Below are 26,675 nucleotides of genomic sequence, written 5' to 3' on the forward strand. Positions count from 1 at the left end.
GAACTTCAGGTCATCAGAGGCCAAAGTATCGAACTTGTAGAACTTTGCAAACGTGTTCGACCCAGACCAAGTTGCAGCTCGACAAAGTTGTAAAGCCGAGACACCCTGGGCAGCTGCCCAGGAGGACCCCACCTTACGAGTAGATTGGGTCTTGACAGACGTAGGACACAGCAATCCTGCCGTAGAATACGCATGCTGAATAGTGAACCTAATCCAGCGAGAGATTGTCTGCTTAGAAGCTGGACACCCAATTTTCTTGGGATCATACAGGACAAACAGAGTCCAATTTTCTGTGATGAGCAGTCCTCTTCACATAGATTTTCAGAGCCCTTACAACATCCAATGACTTTGATGAAATTGAAGAGTCAGTAGCCACTGGCACCACAATAGGTTGGTTGATATGAAATGCCAACACAACCTTGGGAAGAAAATGCTGAAGTGTCCGGAGCTCAGCTCTATCTTCGTGGAAGATCAAGTATGGGCTTTTACACGATAAAGCCCCCAACTCCGACACACGTTTAGCGGAAGCTAAAGCCAACAAAGTGACAGCTTTCCACGTAAGAAATTTTACTTCAACCTCCTCTTGGGGAGGCTCGAACCAGTCAGATTGGAGGAACTGCAACACCACGTTAAGGTCCCAAGGCGCCGTAGGTGGTACAAAGGGAGGCTGGATGTGCAGAACTCCCTTCAAAAAGGTCTGAAGCTCAGGGAGGGCAGCCAATTGTTTTTGGAAGAAAACGGATAGGGCCGAAATCTGGACCTTCACAGATCCTAACTTTATGCCCATATCCACACCAGCTTGTAAGAAGAGTAGAAACCGTCCTAGTTGAAACTCCACCGCAGGAAATTTCTTGGACTTACACCAAGATACATATTTTTTCCAAATTTGATGGTAATGTTTAGATGTTACTCCTTTCCTAGCCTGTATCAAGGTAGGAATAACCTTGTTCGGAATGCCCTTCCGAGCTAGTATCAGGCATTCAACCTCCATGCCGTCAAATGCAGCCACGGTAAGTCTTGATAGGTGAACGGCCCCTGCTGCAGCAGATCCTCCCGAAGAGGAAGAGGCATCAGCTCTTCTTGCAGTAGATCCAGAAGATCCGCGTACCAAGCCCTTCTTGGCTACTCTGGTGCCATGAGGATCGCTTGAACCTTTGTTCTCCTTATGAGCTTTAGAACTCTTGGGATGAGTGGAAGTGGAGGAAACACGTACACCGACTGGAACACCCATGGAGTCAGTATGACTTGCGGGTCCTTCGAACAATACAGCCGAAGCTTCTTGTTGAGATGAGAGGCCATCATGTTGATCTGGGGTACGTCCCAATGATCTGTTACCTCCTTGAACACCTCCGGATGGAGAGCCCATTCCCCTGGATGGAGATCATGTCTGCTGAGGAAGTCCGCTTCCCAGTTGTCTACTCCCGGAATGAAGATTGCTGACAGCGCCAATGTATGCTTTTCTGCCCAGAGGATGATTCATGTTACCTCTGCCATTGCAGCTCTGCTCTTCATTCCGCCCTGTCGGTTTATGTAAGCCACTGTTGTCACATTGTCCGACTGCACCTGAATGGCCCAATTTCTCAGAAGATGGGCCGCTTGGAGGAGACCTTTGTACACGGCTTAGTTCCAGAATGTTTATCGGCAGGCCAGCTTCCAGACTTGACCACCTTCCTTGGAAGGTTTCCCCTTGAGTGACTGCACCCCAGCCCCAGAGACTTGCATCCGTGGTTAGAAGGTTCCAGTCCTGAATCCTGAACCTGTGGCCCTCCAGAAGGTGAGATAATTGCAGCCACCAGAGGAGTGAAATCCTGGCCTTTGGCGACAGACAAATTCTCTGGTGCATGTGTAGATGAGATCCCGACCACTTGTCTAGGAGATCCAGTTGGAAGGACCGAGCGTGAAACCTCCCATACTGCAGAGCCTCGTACAAGGCTACCATCTTCCCCAGAAGGCGAATGCACTGATGAATTGACACCCAGGCTGGCTTCAAGACATCCCAGACCATTGTTTAAATAAACAATGCCTTTTCCACTGGGAGAAACACCCTCTGCACTTCCGTGTTGAGGATCATTCCCAGAAACGACAACATTCTGGTTTGGTTCCAAATGTGACTTTGGAAGATTCAGGATCCAACCATGTTTTCTGAGAAGCTGAGTCGTGAGTGTTATGGATCGTAACAGCTTCTCCTTGGACGTTGCCTTTATCAGCAGATCATCCAGATACGGAATTATGTTCACCCCCTGTCTGCGGAGGAGAATAATCATTTCCGCTATCACCTTGGTGAAAACCCTCGGTGCTGTGGAGAGACCGAATGGGAGGGCCTGGAACTGAAAGGGACAGTCCAACAGTGCAAATCGCAGATAAGCTTGATGCGGCAGCCAAATCGGAATGTGGAGGTACGCATCCTTGGTATCCAGGGATACTAGGAATTCGCCCTCCTCCAGACCTGATATCACCGCCCTTAGGGACTCCATTTTGAAGTTGAACTCCCTCAGAAAGGGGTTTAGTGATTTTAAGTTCAGAATGGGCCTGACTGAACCATCCGGTTTTGGTACCACTAAAAGGTTTGAATAGTAACCTTTGTTCTGCATGTGAGGTGGTACTGGCACAATGACCTGTGCCACCACCAACTTCTGGATGGCTTCTTGCAGGACAGTCCTGGCAAGCCTGATCTGAAAAATCAGTGAGGGAGAGTTTGAAATTCCAGCCTGTACCCCTGGGACACAACATCTTGCACCCAGGGGTCCAGGCCGGAGGACACCCAGACATGACTGAAATGTCTGAGTCTCACTCCCACTGGCCCCACCTCTGGGGCGTGCAGTCCTCCATCATGTGGAGGACTTTGGTGTACCTGAAGCAGGTTTCTGTTTCTGGGAACCTGCCGCCGCAGGTTAATTGAACTTGGGCCATCCTCCCCGAAAGAAGGTGTTGGACGGCTTTGCCTTTCTGGGCTTGTTAGACCGAAAGGACTGTGGCATAACTGAAGAAAAAGGTTTCTTCGGAGCAGGTGTAGCTGAGGCAAGGAAGGGTGACTTACCAGCCGTAGCCGTGGATATCCATGCATCTAACGCTTCCCCAAAGAGAGCCTGACCTGTGTAGGGTAGTGTCTCCAAACTCCTCCTGGATTCCATGTCGGCAGACCACTGGCGCAACCACAGCCCTCGATGAGCTGATACTGACATGGAGGAAATCCCTGCAGCCATGGAACCCAGGTCCTTCATGGATTCGATCAGAAATCCTGCCGAATCCTGAATGTTACGTAAAAACAATTCAACATCACATTTCTCCATAGTATCCAAATCCTCAAGTAACATGCCTGACCACTTTACTATAGCTTTGGCAATCCAAGCACTGGCAATAGTGGGACGTAGTATTGCCCCAGAAGCCGTGTACATGGATTTGAGCATATTATCAATTTTAGGATCAACCAGCTCTTTCAAGGCCCTAGATCCTGGAACAGGTAAAATCACCTTTTTTGAGAGTCTGGATACTGACGCGTCAACAATAGGCGGGTTTTCCCATTTTTTTCTATCCTCTACCGGAAAAGGAAATGCTACCAGAACCCTTTTAGGTATCTGGAATTTTTTAACCGGGTTTTCACAAGCCTTTTCAAATATAGCATTTAATTCCTTTGATGCAGGGAAGGTTAGCGAGACTTTCTTATTTTCAGTGAAGTAGGCCTCCTCAACCTGCTCAGGTATCAGCAATATTTAACACATCCCTAATAGTCTCTATTATCAACTGCTCCCCTTTTGCAAGTGATGCAGCCCCCCGCAACACATCCCCGTCACCGTCTGTAGTATCAGGGTCGGTATTGGTTTCATCCTGCATGATCTGAGCTAGAGCACGTTTATGGGAATATACAGCGGGGAGCCCTGATGTACCAGAACTGGGCCATACTGCCATAGAGTTCCTGTAAAGCCTGAGTTGCAGATTCATTTTGTGCAACCCTATTAGAAATCTGAGAAATCATAGATTTGATAGAGGATAACCACTCAGGCTCCCTTGCTGGAATCTGTGCTAAACCAGTGCAATCCTGATTACATGGAATGGGATCATCCAGAGAGGACATATCCTCTGCAGCATATGACACAGAGTCTCTGGACATTGCTTAATGACACTCCACACAAACACACACACAAACACACACAAACACACACAAACACACACAAACACACACACACACATACACACACACACACACACACACACACACACACACACACACACACACACACACACACGGGACGGCAGACAGAGTTTCACCCCCAAGAATGGCAAGAGAAACACAGAGATTGGAGCCAACCCGCACACAGCGCTTTTAATATAAAGGGAGACCCTCTATCAGCGCTGACTGTGCACCTTAATAGGTTACACAGTCGTTTTGCAGCCCCCCCTTCTACAACCCCCTGGTACCGTGATAAATAGCTGGAGTTGCTGGGGAGGGACTTGCTCTTCACTGACAGCGTTGTGCAGGCAGGAAAATGGCGCTGAAACCCTGCTGGGTCCGCTCTGAAGAGAGGCTCCGCCCCCAAAATGGCGCTGTCTTCTCGCTCTTCACAGGATTATACTGGCCTGAGGATTGATGCTGGCTGAGATCCGGGGACCCCGACAGGCTGTGTGACAAGTGTAGGGTGTAGGTGCTGGCTCAGGGCACCCCTCACAGCGCTGCACTATGTACCGCTGAGCCTCCGGAGCGCAGTTAATACTGTGCTCCTACCCTGATGCCGCCATCTTTACACCGGCCCCCCAATTGCTAGGGGGGTCGGTGACTCACTCGCCACAATCTTCAGCTCTGTAAGGGGGTGGCGGCATGCTGCTGGGGTGAGCGATCTCCTGCGGCGGGGAATGATCTATCCCCTCTGGAGCTCAGTGTCCAGTCAGTGGAGACAGTGGCTCAGACCCCGCAGGGCAGACACTCCTCCCCCCCTCAGTCTCTTGCTGCAGGGAGGCTGTTGCCAGCGGCCTCCCTGTAAAAAAATAAACTCTAAAACTAAACTTTACTAAGGAAACTCTGTAGAGCTCCTCTAGCTGTGACCGGATCCTCTGGGCACATTTTCTAAACTGAGTCTGGTAGGAGGGGCATAGAGGGAGGAGCCAGCCCACACTCTCAAACTCTTAAAGTGCCAATGGCTCCTGGTGGACCCGTCTATACCCTATGGTACTAATATGGACACCAGCATCCTCTAGAACAGGGATGGGGAACCTTCGGCCCTCCAGCTGTTGCTGAACTACACGTACCAGCATGCCTTGCTACAGTTTTGCTATTTGGCCATGCTACAACTGTTGCAGGGCATGCTGGGATGTGTAGTTCAACAACAGCTGGAGGGCCGAAGGTTCCCCATCCCTGCTCTAGAACGTAAGAGAAAAGATGGCATCTGTGGGTGGTAGAAGTTGAGTGGATCCAGTGGCTGTGAATGGAGAAGAATCTGGCTTTCACCCCCCAAATTCCAAATCACCCACATACTCTCTGAACCCAGCCAACCTTATCCCTATCTCCCCTGTCCCCTCCCTTCCTTTCTTCTGTGCACTCTGGAATGCTAGATCAATCTGCAACAAGCTGCCAACTATCAACGACCTCTTCATCTCCCACTCTTTTCACCTTCTCGCCATCACTGAAACCTGGCTCTACTCCTCTGACACCACCTCTCCTGCAGCCCTCTCCTACGGAGGCCTCTCCTTCACCCACACGGTCAGACCTGATGGCCGCCAGGGTGTAGGCGTGGGCATCCTTCTCTCCCCTAACAGCACCTTTCGTGTCATCCCACCTGAGCCCTCCCTCACCTTTTCCACCTTCGAGGTCCACACTATCCGCCTTTTCTACCCCATTCACATCCTTGTGGCAGTGATCTACCGCCCCCCTGGCCACTGTTCACCTTTCCTCGACAACTTTGCTGCCTGGCTTCCCCACTTTCGCTCCTCCGACCTCCCCTCTGTCATCCTCGGTGACTTTAACATCCCTATTGACATCACTAATGCTGCTTCCACTAATCTTCTCGCCCTTTCCACCTCCTTTGGACTTTCTCAATGGACCTCCACCCCTACTCACAATCTCAGCCACTCCCTCGACCTTGTCTTCACCCACCGATGTGATCTCTCTGATTTCTCCAACTCTTCCTTCCCTCTCTCTGACCACCATCTGCTTTCTTTCACCCTCTCATCCTCCTTCCTCCTCTCCACGCCCAGACCCACCACCACCAGACGCAATCGCGGGTCTCTCAATCCCACTTTCATGTCCTCCCTTGAGACTTTCCTCTCTCCTCTTTCCACTATGACTTGTCCCAACCAGGCAGCCTCCTTTTATAACTCTTCCCTAACCGCTGCTCTTGACTCTGTTGCCCCCCTCTCCTCTGTCCCCCTCCGCCGCTCCAAACCCCAACACTGGCACACCAAACTAACACGTTTCTTACAAAAATGTTCACGCTCCGATGAACGCTCCTGGAGGAAATTTCACTCTCTGCCGGACTTCCTCCATTTCAAGTTTATTCTCTCCTCCTACAGCTCTGCTCTTTCCCTCGCCAAGCAATCCATTTTCCAAGCACTCAACTCTTCTCAGTTCTCCTATCCACGCCGTCTCTTTGAAACTTTCAACACTCTCCTTCGCCCCCCTCCTCCTCCCCTCCCATCCTCCCTCACTGCCACTGACTTTGCCTCCTTCTTCATCTCCAAAATTGAGGACATCCAACACGACATCTCCCGCCGTCACCCCTCTGCTACCCCCTGTACCCTCTATCCCTCCCCTGCATCTATCCCACCCTGTCCTCCTTCCGTCCCACTTCTGAAAAGGAAGTCCACTCCCTCATCTTATCCTCCCCCCTCCACCTGCCCACTGGACCCCCTTCCCTCCCGTCTTCTCCGCTCCCTCTCCCCCACTGCCTGCTCCCACCTTGCTCACCTCTTTAACCTGTCCCTCTCTACCGGCATCTTCCCCTCGCCATTCAAACATGCTCTGTTCTAACCTATTCTCAAAAAACCCAACCTCGACCCCTCATCACCCACTAACTACTGCCCCATCTCTCTTCTCCCTTTCGCCTCCAAATTACTTGAATGACTGGTCTACAGCCATCTCACAAGCCACCTCTCTGACAACTCCATCCTCGATCCACTACAATCTGGCTTTCACGCACTCCACTCAACTGAGACTGCCCTGGTGAAAGTCACCAATGACCTGCTTTCGGCCAAATCCAAGGGCCACTTCTCTCTGCTCATCCTTCTGGACCTCTCTGCTGCCTTTGACACCGTAGATCATCCTCTCCTCCTGCGCACACTCCAAAACGCTGGCCTCTCTAGCACTGTCCTTGACTGGTTTTCTTCTTACCTCACTAACCGCTCCTTCTCTGTGTCTGCCTCCAGCACCACCTCACACCCTTCCATCCTTCCTGTTGGTGTCCCTCAGGGTTCTGTCCTTGGACCCCTTCTGTTCTCCCTGTACACCTCTTCCCTGGGTGCGCTCATTAACTCCTTTGGCCTTCAATACCACCTCTATGCTGATGACACACAATTCTACCTCTCCTCTCCTGATCTGTCCCCCTCTGTCCTCTCCCAGGTTTCCAGCTGCCTTTCTGCAATCTCCTCCTGGATGTCTGAGCGCTCTCTGAAGCTCAACATGGACAAAACTGAACTCATCATCTTCCCCCCATCCAAAGCAACACCCCCGACCAATATCTCTATCATTGTTGACAACACCACCATATCCCCCGTTCCCCAACTCCGCTGGTTGGGTGTCACTCTTGACTCCCCCCTCTCCTTTGCACCCCACATCCAAGCTCTGGCACAATCCTGTCGTTTCCAGCTATGCAACATTGCTCGTATCAGGCTATATCTCTCCCAGAGTGCAACTAAACTCATCATCCACTCACTGGTCATCTCACGACTTGACTACTGCAATGTTCTCCTCACTGGCCTCGCTTGCTCCCATCTTGCTCCCCTCCAATCTGTCCTAAACTCTGCAGCTAGGCTTATCTTCCTCTCCCGCCGCACCACATCTCCCACTCCCCTTTGCCAAAATCTACACTGGCTCCCATTCCCCTACAGAATCCTCTTCAAACTCCTCACCCTCACATACAAGGCCATCCCTAATTCCACTGCTCCCTACATCTCCAACCTCCTCTATCTTCATACTCCCTCCATCCCCCTACGGTCAACCAATGTCCATCGCCTCTCCACCGCCCTGGTCACTGCTTCCCATGCTCGTGTTCAAGACTATGCCCGTGCTGCTCCCCTTCAGTGGAACGCACTTCCCCGCTCCATTAGACTCTCCCCGACCTTGCAAAGCTTCAAACGGGCACTAAAAACCCACCTATTCATCAAAGCATACCCTCCCGATGCATAACCCAGTCCTGAAGCCGCACCTCCACCCCCCTGCCCATGCCGTGAACATCTCAGCTTTGCTTGCATACTGCCATCAGGCTAACTCCCGCTTGCCTGCACCTCTTGTCATCTGTCTGTCGCCCCTCCCCACTAGATTGTTAGCTCTTCAGAGCAGGTCCCTCTTTCCTCTTGTTATCTAAGCCCTCGTCTCAACACATTTCACTCGCAGCTCTCCCCTACTCAAAGACCATCTTTACCCTGCAAGTAAAGGCTCATCTCCATCTATGGCCACCAGCCTCTAGTAGTACGATGATCAATCCCTCAATACTTCCATCTTAGCTGTATTATATCTTGAGAATGTGTGGGGCTCTATGTTACCTGTACACTATTTCTGTTATTTATTTACTGTAATGCTATGTTTTGCCTCCGTGTACTGTCCTTTTTACGGCGCTGCGAACACATGTGGCGCCTTATAAATAAAATGTAATAATAATAATAATAATATGAAGAGGAAGCATGGAGCCTAGTTCCAGCCTGCTACAACTTTGTGGGAGCCAGAAGCAACTGTCAAGTGAGAGGGAGGGGAGCACAGAAGCATACATCCCAACATTCTGGTGTTGTAAGGAGGGACTCTTTGCGCGGGTGGCGAAAAGGGTGTGTGGCCTAATGGAAAGGGGCGTGGCTTCATGCGGGTGATGCGATCACAAGCCACACCTCCAAATCTCGTTACAGTGGGGGCATGGCCAGCACTCTGTGAGCCGCTGGCCATGCCCCCAGTCCCTCTCCCTCACTGGAATAGACGCTGTACGCATGTGCACAGCGTTTATTCTCCGCTGCTCTGCTCTGAACTGAGCAGAGCAGCAAGTGATCAGGAGCCTCCCAACTCCCCCCCCCCACCGCGGGACACTGCGGTCCACGGGAGGACAGCGGGACAGACCCATAAAAAGGGACTGTCCCGCATAAATCGGGACAGTTGGGAGGAATGCAGAAGCAGTGATGATGAGGGAGGGTAGTTTTATCCAACCCTGCAGGAGCCAGAAGTTGCAGCAACAGCAGTTAATGTGGTGGTGGGGGGGGGGGGAATAGGAGGAGTGACACTGCAAAGGGGAGCAGGGTCCGTAGTTTCATCTATGGCTCCCTGCAACCTCTCTGAAGTCATGGGCAGCGAATCGGGAAGCGAAATCAAACAGACGGGCAGCACTGCAGAGCTCCAGAGTGTGTGGCTGTCACACGTGCAGCATGGAAGACACTCCCCCACCCACACTGTACAGACACAAGGCAACAACTTCTGGGTCAGTGAAACGAAGTACCAGTATGTCATACCACTACGTACCAGTGCACTTCGACCACTGCAGTAGATGGAAAAGTATATTGTACAACAAGTAATAAGGTACAAATCAAAGTTGTACCTCAACAACCAAAGCAGTTTGATAAGCAGTCAGTATGTAGCAGACACAACTTATGCAAATAGAGTAAAAAAAAATATATACAGTGTACAACAAGATACAATCAATTCAAGGATACCCAGAAGAAAAAAATAAATAAAATAAAAACCCCAGCAAAAACATGGGAGTCATTTCCAATAAAGTTACCTAAATTATGTAAATTAACTAAAAACAGATATAGTGACAGAATAAATAATTAACCAACACAATTGGTGATGAACCCAAAAACAAAACAGACATGAGCCATCACCAGGTGTGAGCAACCAATCAAAAGTGAGGGTTCCCACAAGAGGGGCACCTCAACCGCTTCCTAATTAAAATATAACAATAGAAATATGTTGTGCTAGATAGTTTATTAAAGGCCATATGAGCAACATGCAGTTTAAAGCTAAGACAATAAAACACAGTAAATAAGTGAAGAGTAGTCACCAAAAAAGAGTTATGGTGCATACACACTATGCAATATCGTTCACGATCCAAATGATATTGGCCCTCATTCTGAGTTGTTCGCTCGTTGCCGATTTTCTCTATATTGCGATTAGTCGCTTACTGCGCATGTGCATGATTCGCAGAGCGCATGCGCTTAGTTATTTTACTCAAAAGTTAGGTATTTCACTCACGGCATTACGAGGATTTCTCTAACGTCCTAAGTGGATGCTGGGGACTCCGTAAGGACCATGGGGATTAGCGGCTCCGCAGGAGACTGGGCACAACTACAAAGAAAACTTTTAGACTACTGGTGTGCACTGGCTCCTCCCACTAAGACCCTCCTCCAGACGTCAGTTAGATTCTTGTGCCCGGCCGAGCTGAATGCACACTAGGGGCTCTCCTGAGCACCTAGAAAGAAAGTATATTTAGGTTTTTTATTTTCAGTGAGATCTGCTGGCAACAGACTCACTGCAGCGAGGGACTAAGGGGAGAAGAAGCGAACCTACCTAACAGGTGGTAGTTTGGGCTTCTTAGGCTACTGGACACCATTAGCTCCAGAGGGATTGACCGCAGGACCCGACCTTGGTGTTCGTTCCCGGAGCCGCGCCGCCGTCCCCCTTACAGAGCCAGAAGCACGAAGAAGGTCCGGAAAATCGGCGGCAGAAGACTTCAGTCTTCACCAAGGTAGCGCACAGCACTGCAGCTGTGCGCCATTGCTCCTCATGTACACCTCATACTTCGGTCACTGATGGGTGCAGGGCGCTGGGGGGGGGGGGGGGCGCCCTGAGGGCAATAGATAACACCTTGGCTGGCAAAATATACATCATATATAGTCCCAGAGGCTATATAGATGTAAAATTACCCCTGCCAGTATCACAGAAAAAGCGGGAGAAAGTCCGCCGAAAAGGGGGCGGGGCTTCTCCCTCAGCACACTGGCGCCATTTTTCCCTCACAGTTCCGCTGGAAGGAAGCTCCCTGGCTCTCCCCTGCAGTCTGAGAAAACTACAGAAGGGTAAAAAAGAGAGGGGGGGCACTAAATTTAGGCGCAGTATAGACATATATATATGTAATATATATATAAAAAAGCAGCTATAGGGAAAACACTAATTGATAGTGGGATCCCAGTGTTATATAGCGCTCTGGTGTGTGCTGGCATACTCTCTCTCTGTCTCCCCAAAGGGCTTTGTGGGGTCCTGTCCTCTGTCAGAGCATTCCCTGTGTGTTTGCGGTGTGTCGGTACGGCTGTGTCGACATGTTTGATGAGGAGGCTTATGTGGAGGCGGAGCAGATGCCTGTAAATGTGATGTCACCCCCTGCGGGGTCGACACCTGAGTGGATGGTGCTGTGGAAGGAATTACGTGATAGTGTCGACTCCTTACATAAAAGGTTTGACGACATACCTAATGTGGGACAGCCAGCTTCTCAGCCTGTGCCTGCCCAGGCGTCTCAAAAACCATCAGGGGCTCTAAAACGCCCGCTACCTCAGATGGTTGACACGGATGTCGACACGGATACTGACTCCAGTGTCGACGACGAAGAGACTAATGTAACTTCCAGTAGGGCCACACGTTACATGATTGAGGCAATGAAAAATGTGTTGCACATTTCTGATGTTACCCCCGGTACCACAAAAAAGGGTATAATGTTTGGAGAGAAAAAACTACCAGTAGCTTTTCCTCCATCTGAAGAATTAAATGAAGTGTGTGAAGAAGCGTGGGCTTCCCCTGATAAAAAGATGGTAATTTCTAAGAGGTTACTAATGGCGTACCCTTTCCCGCCAGAGGATAGGTCACGCTGGGAAACATCCCCTAGGGTGGATAAAGCGCTCACACGCTTGTCGAAGAAGGTGGCACTACCGTCTCCGGATACGGCCGCCCTGAAGGAATCTGCTGATAGAAAGCAGGAGGCTATCCTGAAATCTATATATACACACACACAGGTGTGATACTGAGGCCAGCTATAGCTTCAGCCTGGATGTGCAGCGCTGCTGCTGCGTGGTCAGATTCCCTGTCAGAAAATATAGATACCCTAGACAGGGACACTATTTTGCTGAACGTAGAGCATATAAAAGACACACTTTTATACATGAGGGATGCACAGAGGGATATTTGCCGTCTGGCATCCAAAATTAGTGCAATGTCCATTTCTGCCAGGAGAGGGTTATGGACTCGGCAGTGGACAGGTGATGCAGATTCCAAACGACACATGGAAGTTCTGCCTTATAAGGGTGAGGAATTGTTCGGCGATGGTCTCTCGGACCTCGTTTCCACAGCAACAGCTGTGAAGTCTACATTTTTGCCCCATGTTCCCTCACAACCAAAGAAAGCACCGTATTATCAGGTACAGTCCTTTCGGCCCAATAGGGGCAAGCGGGTTAAAGGCGCGTCCTTTCTGCCCAGAGGCAAAGGTAGAGGGAAAAAGCTGCAGCATACAGCCAGTTCCCAGGAGCAAAAGTCCTCCCCCGCTTCCTCTAAGTCCACAGCATGACGCTGGGGCTCCACAGGCAGAGCCAGGTACGGTGGGGGCCCGTCTCAAGCATTTCAGCAAGCAGTGGGCTCGCTCTCGGGTGGATCCCTGGATCCTTCAAATAGTATCTCAGGGGTACAAACTGGAATTCGAGACGTCTCCCCCCCGCCGTTTCCTCAAATCTGCCTTGCCAACCACTCCCTCAGGCAGGGAGGCAGTGTTACAGGCAATTCAAAAACTGTATTCACAACAAGTGATAGTAAAGGTGCCCCTACTTCAACAAGGAAGGGGTTACTATTCCACAATGTCTGTGGTACCGAAACCGGACGGTTCGGTGAGACCCATTTTAAATTTGAAATCCTTGAACACATATATAAAAAAATTCAAGTTCAAGATGGAATCGCTCAGGGCGGTTATTGCGAGCCTGGACGAGGGAGATTACATGGTATCGCTGGACATCAAGGATGCTTACCTACATGTCCCCATTTACCATCCTCACCAGGAGTACCTCAGGTTTGTGGTACAAGATTGTCATTACCAATTCCAGACGTTGCCGTTCGGTCTCTCCACGGCTCCGAGGGTCTTTACCAAGGTAATGGCGGAAATGATGCTACTCCTTCGAAGGAAGGGAAATTTAATTATCCCGTACTTGGACGATCTCCTGATAAAGGCGAGGTCCAGAGAGCAGTTGTTGGTAGGGGTAGCACTATCTCGGGAAGTGCTACAACAGCACGGCTGGATTCTAAACATTCCAAAGTCACAGCTGGTCCCTACGACACGCCTGCTGTTCCTAGGGATGGTTCTGGACACAGAACAGAGAAAAGTGTTTCTCCCGGAGAAGGCCAAGGAGCTGTCATCTCTAGTCAGAGGCCTCCTAAAACCAAAGCAGGTGTCGGTGCATCACTGCACGCGGATCCTGGGAAAAATGGTAGCTTCCTACGAAGCGATTCCATTTGGCAGGTTTCATGCAAGAACCTTTCAGTGGGACCTGTTGGACAAGTGGTCCGGATCGCATCTTCAGATGCATCGTCTGATAACCCTGTCTCCAAGGACAAGGGTGTCTCTGCTGTGGTGGCTGCAGAGTGCTCATCTTCAAGAGGGCCGCAGATTCGGCATACGGGACTGGGTCCGGGTGACCACGGATGCCAGCCTTCGAGGCTGGGGAGCAGTCACACAGGGAAGAAACTTCAAAGGACTATGGTCAAGTCAGGAGACTTCCCTGCACATAAATATTCTGGAACTAAGGGCCATTTACAATGCCCTAAGTCAGGCAAAACCCCTGCTTCAAAACCAGCCGGTACTGATCCAGTCAGACAACATCACGGCAGTCGCCCATGTAAATCGACAGGGCGGCACGAGAAGCAGGACGGCGATGGCAGAAGCCACAAGGATTCTCAGATGGGCGGAAAATCACGTGTTAGCACTGTCAGCAGTGTTCATTCCGGGAGTGGACAACTGGGAAGCAGACTTCCTCAGCAGGCACGACCTCCACCCGGGAGAGTGGGGACTTCATCCAGAAGTCTTTCAAATGATTGTAAACCAGTGGGAAAAACCACAGGTGGACATGATGGTGTCCCGCCTAAACAAAAAGCTAGAAAAATATTGCGCCAGGTCAAGAGACCCGCAGGCGATAGCTGTGGACGCTCTGGTAACACCGTGGGTGTACCGATCGGTTTATGTGTTCCCTCCTCTTCCTCTCATACCAAAGGTACTGAGGATAATAAGGAGAAGAGGAGTAAGAACTATACTCATTGTTCCGGATTGGCCAAGAAGAGCGTGGTATCCGGAACTTCAAGAAATGATGTCAGAGGACCCATGGCCTCTACCGCTCAGACAGGACCTGCTGCAGCAGGGGCCCTGTCTGTTCCAAGACTTACCGCGGCTGCGTTTGACGGCATGGCGGTTGAACACCGGATCCTGAAGGAAAAGGGCATTCCGGAGGAAGTCATTCCTACGCTGATAAAAGCTAGGAAAGAAGTAACCACGAACCATTATCACCGCATATGGCGAAAATATGTTACGTGGTGTGAGGCCAGGAAGGCCCCAACGGAAGAATTTTAGCTGGGCCGGTTCCTGCACTTCCTACAGTCAGGGGTGACTATGGGCCTTAAATTGGGTTCCATTAAGGTCCAGATTTCGGCTCTCTCGATTTTCTTCCAGAGAGAATTGGCTTCACTACCTGAAGTTCAGACTTTTGTTAAGGGAGTGCTGCATATTCAGCCCCCTTTTGTGCCTCCAGTGGCACCTTGGGATCTCAACGTGGTGTTGGAGTTCCTAAAGTCACATTGGTTTGAGCCACTGAAAACCGTGGATTTAAAATATCTCACGTGGAAAGTGGTCATGTTGTTGGCCTTGGCTTCGGCCAGGCGGGTTTCAGAATTGGCGGCTTTGTCATGTAAAAGCCCTTATCTGATTTTCCATATGGATAGGGCAGAATTGAGGACTCGTCCCCAGTTTCTCCCCAAAGTGGTATCAGCTTTTCATCTGAACCAACCTATCGTGGTGCCTGCGGCTACGAATGACTTGGAGGCTTCCAAGTTGTTGGATGTAGTCAGGGCCCTAAAAATTTATGTTTCCAGGACAGCTGGAGTCAGGAAGACTGACTCGCTTTTTATCCTGTATGCGCCCAACAAGTTGGGTGCACCTGCTTCTAAGCAGACTATTGCTTGCTGGATCTGTAGTACGATTCAGCTTGCACATTCTGCGGCTGGACTGCCGCATCCTAAATCAGTAAAAGCCCATTCCACAAGGAAAGTGGGCTCTTCTTGGGCGGCTGCCCGAGGGGTCTCGGCTCTTCAACTTTGCCGAGCTGCTACTTGGTCAGGGGCAAACACGTTTGCTAAATTCTACAAATTTGATACCCTGGCTGAGGAGGACCTTGAGTTCTCTCATTCGGTGCTGCAGAGTCATCCGCACTCTCCCGCCCGTTTGGGAGCTTTGGTATAATCCCCTTGGTCCTTACGGAGTCCCCAGCATCCACTTAGGACGTTAGAGAAAATAAGAATTTACTCACCGGTAATTCTATTTCTCATAGTCCGTAGTGGATGCTGGGCGCCCATCCCAAGTGCGGATTGTCTGCAATACTTGTATATAGTTATTGCTTAACTAAAGGGTTATTGTTGAGCTATCTGTTGAGAGGCTCAGTTGTTATCATGCTGTTAACTGGGTATTGTATCACGAGTTATACGGTGTAATTGGTGTGGCTGGTATGAGTCTTACCCAGGATTCAAAATCCTTCCTAATTGTGTCAGCTCTTCCGGGCACAGTATCCTAACTGGGGTCTGGAGGAGGGTCTTAGTGGGAGGAGCCAGTGCACACCAGTAGTCTAAAAGTTTTCTTTGTAGTTGTGCCCAGTCTCCTGCGGAGCCGCTAATCCCCATGGTCCTTACGGAGTCCCCAGCATCCACTACGGACTATGAGAAATAGAATTACCGGTGAGTAAATTCTTATTTTTTCTTCGTTCTGGTGATTGGAGTGTGATTGACAGGAAGTGGGTGTTTATGGGCGGAAACTGGCCATTTTATGGGTGTGTGTAAAAAACCCTGCCGTTTCTGGGAAAAACGCGGGAGTGGCTGGAGAAACGGGGGAGTGCCTGGGCGAATGCTTGGTGTGTTTGTGATGTCAAACCAGGAACGAAACTGACTGAACTGATCGCAGTGGCAGAGTAAGTGTCGAGCTACTCAGAAACTGCTAAGAAATTTCTATTCGCAATTTTGCGAATCTTTCGTTCGCAATTCTGCTAAGCTAAGATACACTCCCAGAGGGCGGCGGCTAAGCGTGTGCAATGCTGCTAAAAGCAGCTAGCGAGCGAACAACTCGGAATGAGGGCCTTTGTTCGGTCGTGAATGATATTGCATAATGTGTACACATGATCCGACATAAGATGCGCGCTCCCGTGGGACACATGCAACGTCATAGTCGGACTGCATGCAGTCTTGATGAGGTGATATTGTGTGGTTTTTAACTCAAATTATGACTTCATTTCTTGACTTCCTTTGACATCGTTTGTAGTGTATACACACAATCCGATCCAATATGAAATCATATACCATATCATACGATATTGCATCATATGGGATCGCATAATGTGTACATAGCATAAGTCAGTATATACTGCCCCTGTCAATGACTTGAAGATAGTTTGAACAGTGACCCAGGGTTAAGCAAGTGATAGATGCCCATAGCAAGGTAGTCAAGACGGGAGGTGGTTGATAGACAGACGGTTAAAAGATAGACAGTCATTTGTTCGACAGTCAAAAGTCCAACAGGGTCAAATGTCTATAAGGGTCTAAAGTCAGACCGTCAAATGGTCGACAGTCAAAAGTCTGACCGTCAAAATGTTGACAGGGTCATAATGTTGACAAATGTTTTCTTAGGTATTTTTTTCATTCTTTTACAACTTTTTTTAAACTTACTATCCATGTCACAAAATATTACCTTTAGTGACTGAGCCCAAAGCATGGTGAGCAAAGCGAGCTCACGAGAGGCCGAATTTCAACACATTTGGGAAAATAATTTTTAAAAACAAAATAATACAAAAAATATTTTTTATGTGTTGACATTTTGATCCTGTTGACATTTTCACTGTCAGACTTTTGACTGTGTAAGACTTTTGACTGTCGACCTTATGGTGTCAACCTTATGACTGTCTATCTTTTAAGTATCTAACTTGTATACCACAGTGGACAGTGGAGTTAACTGTTGTCAAAAAATTGTATTTTAACTTAGTAGATGAGAGCAAATGCGTGAATATGCTCATGTCAAAAGTTACAAATCATGGAAAAGGCCTTGCACGTCAAAATAAAAAAACTAATGGTAAACCAATACTACTGTGGAGGTCAGTGCAAGAGAATGAACCATGAAGCTGAATGTTTTCCTCCAATTGTTAAAAATGTTGCTGTTGCAGGTCGGGGGTCAGGGCCGGACAGGCCATCTGTCACTTCTGGCAAATGCCAGGAGGGCCAATGGGCCGTTGGGCCGGTCCAGTCCACAGAGAGCCAGGTAGGCTGCACTCAGCGCAGCTCCCGGCTCTCTGGTTTGTTCCCCGCTGCCGACGCCGCCCGTTGATAAGCAATATGGGGGCGTGCTGTGAGTCCACACCCCCTGACTCATGACACGCCCCCATTTGTCGTGTCCGCGTACCTTTTAAACGGCGCGCGCCCCCTTTCTCGTGCACGCGCGCACGTATGCCAGAGCTGGCTGGACTCCCCAGTCCGTCCCTGCCGGGGGTACATATAATCTACATTAGCAAGGTAGGAGTGAGACAATGCAGCCACTGTCCATAGAAGGAAGTATAAGCAGGGCCGGTTCTAGCCCTTCTTGCGCCCCTGGTGGGAAATAGGGGCGTGGCTTCATACAGGGGGTGTGGTCAGTTACGCCCCCTGTACAGTAGAGTAGCACCACTGAAATGCTGAACGGTGCGCGATGACGTAATCGCGCACTGCACAGCAAAGGTCCTCTCCACGAAGAGAAACTAGACGCGTAGCATCTAGTTCCCTTCGTGGAGAATACCTTTGCTGTGCGTTGCGCGATGATGTCATCGCGCACTGCACAGCAAAGGTCTTCTCCACTAAGGGAAACTAGACTTTCCCTTCACAGGAGGACACAGCCGGGGGACACAGCAGGCAGCGGGGGGCACAGCAGTAGCGGATCTTGCCATGGTGCGGCACCCTCCAGATGGCGCCGGCGCCCTCCGGAAGGCGGCGCCCCGGGCAAAAGTCCTGCTTGCCCGTGGCAAGATCCTCTACTGAGTATAAAGGTAGTAGAAACAAGAAACCGGAGAAATGAAATCTCAGAATCAATGCCGCCCAGGTCCATTATATCATGACTGGTGGAGAGATCAAATAATGGGTTTAGGCCAAATCCTATTTCTAGTGCGGGTATCAAAATTTTCTGCATTTCTGCTGACACTGCTACATTAGATGATGATAGTGTAATCTCCTCCATCATTCCAATGCCGTACCAGAATGAGTAGCTACTGGAGGGAAACAACGATTAGTTTATGGACAAATTTAGCAAAGGACAGAAGTTCACAAATTGAACAAAACTAGATGTCACTAGGTGGCAGTACAACTACTTCAGTAGTAAAGTTACAGGCTCACTTGTAGTATGCATGAAAATTCAGCAAAGGCAGGAGGCAAGCTTACAGTAAAAGAGGTGCTAATTGCTAAATCAGGAGAACGAATACAAGTCTAAACATGCATTCACATGCACAGTTAAATAATATCATAGTTACCTACCCTCCTCATTCTGCAGGAGACTCCCTGAAATAGTAGCAATCTCCCTGACTCCCTGAATAGTCCAGCAATCACCCTGATTGCACCTTACCCACATTATATACAGCAACTGTTACATTTTTATGGGGAAAATAAATTCAGAGATACAGTATATACATTCACATGGGATCATCATTGCCATTTCCCTGTAAAGGCACAATGATCCCTATGGCTACATGGATTTTAAATAAGGTTTCTCCCTCGTAGTCACTTACAGTATATGGAACCTCTTGTAAAACACAAAACATGAAAAAATCCTGAAAAACAGTTATTTTTATGACACGCCTCTAAGATGTAGCAGAACACGTCTGCGCTTATAGCATACCTCCCAACTGTCCCGATTTTGGCGGGACAGTCCCGTTTTTCACGGTCTATCCTGCTGTCGCACCCGCGGGTCGCAGTGTCCCGCGGGTCGCAGTGTCCCGCGGGTGGGGGGACAGTTGGGAGATCCCTCTCTGTCACTCGCTGCTCAGAGGAGAGCAGCGGTGAATAGAAGCTGTGCGCATGCGCACAGCGTCTATTCACGGCAGAGAGGGACAGGGGGCATGACCATCAGCTCTCACAGCGCTGTTACTGCCCCCATAATGACGAAAACAGGGGCGTGGCTTGCGATCTCGGCACTTGTCACAAGGCCATGCCCCCTTTTCGTTAGGTCACGCCTCCTAAAATCGGGACCGCGCCTTCGGTGCGCAATGGTGTCCCTCTTCCACTGCTGTCAAAGTTGGGAGGTATGCTTATAGGTGTTACTTTCACAATGCTTTTTCTAAAGTAGGCAAGTATGAATAATATACAGATGGAGACACGCTAATCGTAGCTCTGTCTAGGCGTGCCTGCCCGGGCGCACTGATCGCAGCATCTGGGGCGCGCACACATTCGTGACGCACACATGCCCCATTCACTAGAATGGGAGTGTCTCTGTGCACTCCCATGGTAGGGCTAGGAGCCAGATTGCCTAGTCCTGCCGGGGGTGCACGTATGCGATGTAGCCACAGTAGATGAGTGCAGCTCCATCTGTATGGCAGAGACTAGGAAGCAAAAAATATTTAGTATCAAACCACCACAGAAGAAAAATGCAGGATACAGTTCTGTAGATGAGGCAGCGTAGGTTTTAGGGGGATGTAGTTATGTGACCGGCGGTCTCACAATACCGGCACCTACATCCTGCCCCTTCAGAATCCCGACAGTCGGCATGCCGACTAACAGGTCATTTTCCCTCTCGTGTGCCACTGAGCCCGCAAGGGGCTTCACCCCCCCCCCCCTCCCCACCCCCCATCCCCTCCCCCACCGGACATCTCAATGTGAAGTACAGTGAACCGGTATCTTAAGGTTATAGGCCTGCTGGTCAAGAGCTGACTTCAACATCCAGAGCCACTGGCCTCTGCTAACTCCATGCACCAGTAATAATGTGCCCTGGTGGCCTATTGGGGTCCCGGACAAACCAGGACACACATCATCACATCCGGTCTGTCTCCAAGACTGGAGGCAGGACTGCATATTGATGTGGGCTCCCACCAGCCTATCCCCCGTGCTCAGGCTGTAGTCCGGGATTTTCAGTGCTTTTGGTTTCTAAAGTTTGACTTGTATTTTTTTTTAATTTTTATTTCTCTAACGTCCTAAGTGGATGCTGGGACTCCGTAAGGACCATGGGGAATAGCGGCTCCGCAGGAGACTGGGCACAAAAGTAAAAGCTTGAACTAGCTGGTGTGCACTGGCTCCTCCCCCTATGACCCTCCTCCAAGCCCCAGTTAGATTTTTGTGCCCGAACGAGAAGGGTGCATGCTAGGTGGCTCTCCTGAGCTGCTTAGAGTAAAAGTTTATTTTAGGTTTTTTATTTTCAGTGAGTCCTGCTGGCAACAGGCTCACTGCATCGTGGGACTAAGGGGAGAAGAAACGAACTCACCTGCGTGCAGAGTGGATTGGGTTTCTTAGGCTACTGGACATTAGCTCCAGAGGGACGATCACAGGTTCAGCCTGGATGGGTCCCGGAGCCGCGCCGCCGGCCCCCTTACAGAGCCAGAAGAACGAAGAGGTCCGGTGAAATCGGCGGCAGAAGACGTTCCTGTCTTCAACTAAGGTAGCGCACAGCACTGCAGCTGTGCGCCATTGCTCTCAGCACACTTCACACTCCGGTCACTGAGGGTGCAGGGCGCTGGGGGGGAGCGCCCTGAGACGCAATAAAAACAGAAATACCTAAGGATGGCAAAAGAAATACATCACATATAGCTCCTGGGCTATATGGATGTATTTAACCCCTGCCAGTTTTCCAGAAAAAAGCGGGAGATAAGGCCGTCGTGAAGGGGCGGAGCCTATCTCCTCAGCACACAAGCGCCATTTTCCCTCACAGTTCCGCTGGAAGGACGGCTCCCTGACTCTCCCCTGCAGTCCCTACAGAATCAGGGTAAAAACGAGAGAGGGGGGGCACTATTGGCAGCTAAATTATAAACAGCAGCTATAAAAGGGAGTAACACTTATATAAGGTTATCCCTATATATATATATAGCGCTCTGGTGTGTGCTGGCAAACTCTCCCTCTGTCTCCCCAAAGGGCTAGTGGGGTCCTGTCCTCTATCAGAGCATTCCCTGTGTGTGTGCTGGGTGTCGGTACGATTGTGTCGACATGTATGAGGAGGAAAATGATGTGGAAGCAGAGCAATTGCCTGTATTAGTGATGTCACCCCCTAGGGAGTCGACACCTGACTGGATGGTTGTATTTAAAGAACTACGTGACAATGTCAGCACTTTACAAAAAACTGTTGACGACATGAGACAGCCGACAAATCAATTAGTGCCTGTCCAGGCGTCTCAGACACCGTCAGGGGCGATAAAACGCCCGTTACCTCAGTGGGTCGACACAGACCCAGACACAGATACTGAGTCCAGTGTCGACGGTGAGGAGACAAACGTAATGTCCAGTAGGGCCACACGTTACATGATCACGGCAATGAAGGAGGCATTGAACATTTCTGACACTACAAGTACCACAAAGAAGGGTATTATGTGGGGAGTGAAAAAACTACCAGTAGCTTTTCCTGAGTCAGATGAATTAAATGAGGTGTGTGATAAAGCGTGGGTTTCCCCCGATAAAAAAGTGCTAATTTCTAATAAATTATTGGCACTATACCCTTTCCCGCCAGAGGTTAGGGCGCGTTGGGAAACACCCCCTAGAGTAGATAAAGCGCTCACACGTTTATCTAAACAAGTAGCGTTACCGTCTCCTGATACGGCCGCCCTCAAAGAACCAGCGGATAGAAGGCTGGAAAATATCCTGAAGGGTATATACACACATACTGGTGTTATACTGCGACCAGCAATCGCATCAGCCTGGATGTGCAGTGCTGGAGTTGCGTGGTCGGATTCCCTGACTGAAAATATTGATACCCTGGATAGGGACAGTATATTACTAACTATAGAGCATTTGAAGGATGCATTACTATATATGCGTGATGCACAGAGGGATATTTGCACCCTGGCATCAAGAGTGAGTGCTATGTCCATTTCTGCCAGAAGAGCGTTATGGACGCGACAGTGGTCAGGGGATGCGGATTCCAAACGACATATGGAAGTATTGCCGTTTAAAGGGGAGGAGTTATTTGGGGCCGGTCTATCGGACCTGGTGGCCACGGCAACGGCCGGAAAGTCCACCTTTTTACCCCAGGTCACCTCTCAGCAGAAAAAGACACCGTCTTTTCAAACTCAGTCCTTTCGTTCCCATAAGTACAGGCGGGCAAAAGGCCACTCATTTCTGCCCCGGGGCAGAGGAAGAGGAAAAAGACTGCACCAGGCAGCCTCTTCCCAGGAGCAGAAGCCCTCCTCTGCTTCTGCCAAGTCTTCAGCATGACGCTGGGGCTTTACAAGCGGACTCGGACACGGTGGGGGCCCGTCTCAAAAATTTCAACGCGCAGTGGGCTCACTCGCAAGTGGACCCCTGGATTCTGCAGGTAGTATCACAGGGGTACAAACTGGAATTCGAGACGTCTCCCCCTCGCCGGTTCCTGAAGTCTGCTCTACCAAAGTCTCCCTCCTACAGGGAGGCAGTTTTGGAAGCCATTCACAAGCTGTATTCCCAGCAGGTGATAATCAAGGTACCTCTCCTACAACAGGAAAAGGGGTATTATTCCACGCTGTTTGTGGTACCGAAGCCGGACGGCTCGGTGAGACCAATTTTAAATCTAAAATCCTCGAACACTTACATAAAGAGGTTCAAATTCAAGATGGAGTCACTCAGAGCAGTGATAGCAAACCTGGAAGAAGGGGACTATATGGTGTCTCTGGACATCAAAGATGCTTATCTCCACGTCCCAATCTACCCTTCTCACCAAGGGTACCTCAGGTTTGTAGTACAAAACTGTCATTATCAGTTTCAGACGCTGCCGTTTGGATTGTCCACGGCACCTCGGGTCTTTACCAAGGTAATGGCCGAAATGATGATTCTTCTTCGAAGAAAAGGCGTTTTAATTATCCCTTACTTGGACGATCTCCTGATAAGGGCAAGGTCCAGGGAACAGTTAGAAGTCGGAGTAGCACTATCTCAGTTAGTGTTACGTCAGCACAGGTGGATTCTAAATATTCCAAAATCGCAGCTGATTCCAACGACACGTCTCCTGTTCCTAGGAATGATTCTGGACACAGTCCAGAAAAAGGTGTTTCTCCCAGAGGAGAAGGCCAGGGAGTTATCCGAGCTAGTCAGGAATCTCCTAAAACCAGGCCAGGTGTCAGTGCATCAGTGCACGAGGGTCCTGGGAAAAATGGTGGCTTCTTACGAAGCGATTCCATTCGGAAGATTCCATGCAAGAACGTTTCAGTGGGATCTTCTGGACAAATGGTCCGGATCGCATCTTCAGATGCATCAGCGGATAACCCTGTCGCCAAGGACAAGGGTGTCTCTTCTGTGGTGGCTGCAGAGTGCTCATCTACTAGAGGGCCGCAGATTCGGCATTCAGGATTGGATCCTGGTGACCACAGATGCCAGCCTGAGAGGCTGGGGAGCAGTCACACAGGGACAAAATTTCCAGGGCTTGTGGTCAAGCATGGAAACATCTCTTCATATAAACATTCTGGAACTAAGGGCCATTTACAATGCCCTAAGTCAAGCAAAACCCCTGCTTCAGGGTCAGGCGGTATTGATCCAATCGGACAACATCACGTCAGTCGCCCACGTAAACAGACAGGGCGGCACGAGAAGCAGGAGGGCGATGGCAGAAGCTGCAAGGATTCTTCGCTGGGCGGAGAATCATGTGATAGCACTGTCAGCAGTGTTCATTCCGGGAGTGGACAACTGGGAAGCGGACTTCCTCAGCAGACACGACCTTCACCCGGGGGAGTGGGGACTTCATCCAGAAGTCTTCCAAGAGATGGTAAACCGTTGGGAAAAACCAAAGGTGGACATGATGGCGTCCCGTCCAACAAAAAACTAGACAGATATTGCGCCAGGTCAAGGGACCCTCAGGCAATAGCGGTGGATGCTCTGGTAACACCATGGGTGTACCAGTCAGTGTATGTGTTCCCTCCTCTGCCTCTCATACCAAAAGTACTGAGAATCATAAAAAGGAGAGGAGTAAGAACTATACTCGTGGTTCCGGATTGGCCAAGAAGGACTTGGTACCCGGAACTTCAAGAGATGCTCACGGAGGACCCGTGGCCTCTACCTCTAAGAAAGGACCGGCTCCAGCAGGGACCTTGTCTGTTCCAAGACTTACCGCGGCTGCGTTTGACGGCATGGCGGTTGAACGCCGGATCCTGAAGGAAAAAGGCATTCCAGAAGAAGTCATCCCTACCCTGATAAAGGCCAGGAAGGATGTAACCGCGAAACATTATCACCGCATTTGGCGAAAATATGTTGCGTGGTGTGAGGCCAAAGAGGCCCCTACAGAGGAATTTCAACTGGGTCGCTTCCTACATTTCCTGCAAACAGGACTGTCTATGGGCCTAAAATTAGGGTCCATTAAGGTTCAAATTTCGGCCCTGTCGATTTTCTTCCAAAAAGAACTGGCTTCAGTGCCTGAAGTCCAGACGTTTGTCAAAGGGGTACTGCATATACAGCCTCCTTTTGTGCCCCCGGTGGCACCTTGGGATCTCAATGTGGTTTTGGGGTTCTTAAAATCACATTGGTTTGAACCACTCACCACTGTTGAATTAAAATATCTCACATGGAAGGTGGTAATGCTGTTAGCCCTGGCTTCAGCCAGGCGTGTCTCAGAATTGGCGGCTTTATCTTATAAAAGCCCTTACCTGATTTTTCACACGGATAGGGCAGAATTGAGGACTCGTCCTCAATTTCTCCCAAAGGTGGTTTCAGCGTTTCACGTGAACCAGCCTATTGTGGTGCCTGCGGCTACTAGGGACTTGGAGGACTCCAAGTTACTGGACGTAGTCAGGGCCCTGAAAATATATATTTCCAGGACGGCTGGAGTCAGGAAATCTGACTCGCTGTTTATCCTGTATGCACCCAACAAGCTGGGTGCTCCTGCTTCTAAGCAGACGATTGCTCGTTGGATTTGTAGTACAATTCAGCTTGCACATTCTGTGGCAGGCCTGCCACAGCCAAAATCTGTAAAAGCCCATTCCACAAGGAAGGTGGGCTCATCTTGGGCGGCTGCCCGAGGGGTCTCGGCTTTACAACTTTGCCGAGCAGCTACTTGGTCAGGGGCAAACACGTTTGCTAAATTCTACAAATTTGATACCCTGGCTGAGGAGGACCTGGAGTTCTCTCATTCGGTGCTGCAGAGTAATCCGCACTCTCCCGCCCGTTTGGGAGCTTTGGTATAATCCCCATGGTCCTTACGGAGTCCCAGCATCCACTTAGGACGTTAGAGAAAATAAGAATTTACTTACCGATAATTCTATTTCTCATAGTCCGTAGTGGATGCTGGGCGCCCATCCCAAGTGCGGATTGTCTGCAATACTTGTATATAGTTATTGTTACAAAATTCGGGTTATTATTGTTGTGAGCCATCTTTTCAGAGGCTCCTTCGTTTATCATACTGTTAACTGGGTTCAGATCACAGGTTGTACGGTGTGATTGGTGTGGCTGGTATGAGTCTTACCCGGGATTCAATATCCTTCCTTATTATGTACGCTCGTCCGGGCACAGTATCCTAACTGAGGCTTGGAGGAGGGTCATAGGGGGAGGAGCCAGTGCACACCAGCTAGTTCAAGCTTTTACTTTTGTGCCCAGTCTCCTGTGGAGCCGCTGTTCCCCATGGTCCTTACGGAGTCCCAGCATCCACTACGGACTATGAGAAATAGAATTATCGGTAAGTAAATTCTTATTTTTTTTTATCTTGCCTGTTATGTATTTGTAAATATCCTATATAATTTTGTCTTGCAGAAATGAAACCAACATTAAAATGTGGATATGCAGCTCCAGCAATAACAACAGTAAACTCATAGCATGTAGTGTTAAATGCAAATAAACAGAAAGCTAAAATAAAATGTTTCCCTGAGTTTTTGTTCTTTCACGCTTTTACATTCATGTATTGAACTTCTATACCTATTATGGGGATGCAGAATCCCGACACGCAGCCAAAATTCCAATGCCAGAACTCCAACAAGGGACGAAATAATGACACTGGAATCCTGACCGTAAGTATGTCGGGGATTCCTAGCTTTAGGTCACAGTGTGTGTGTGGGGGGTTACATTTTGACTGTGGGGGGATGGTTAGAGTTAGGCTGTGGGGGAAGGGAGGGTTAGGGTTAGGCTGCGGGAAAGAAAGGGTTAGGGTTGGGCTGCGGAGAAGGGAGGGTTAGGCACC

General features: G+C 49.6%; 1 protein-coding gene across 4 annotated transcripts in view; it reads left to right on the forward strand.

Annotated features, from left to right (window-relative positions):
* The window catches only part of LOC135058148 (S-antigen protein-like), a 36,291-nt gene extending 9,936 nt beyond the window's left edge, over positions 1 to 26,355 (forward strand). For all 4 annotated transcript variants that reach the window (XR_010244638.1, XM_063963732.1, XM_063963731.1 and 1 more), the window contains exon 3: positions 26,252 to 26,355. Coding sequence is in view for 3 of the 4 variants with exons in the window: in XM_063963732.1 (XP_063819802.1) it covers position 26,252 (1 nt within the window). In the remaining variant the exon portion in view is untranslated. The remainder of the gene's footprint in view (positions 1 to 26,251) is intronic.
* Positions 26,356 to 26,675: the final 320 nt, after the last annotated feature.

This window comes from Pseudophryne corroboree, chromosome 3, assembly GCF_028390025.1.
Source record: "Pseudophryne corroboree isolate aPseCor3 chromosome 3, aPseCor3.hap2, whole genome shotgun sequence".
Lineage (NCBI taxonomy): Eukaryota > Metazoa > Chordata > Amphibia > Anura > Myobatrachidae > Pseudophryne > Pseudophryne corroboree.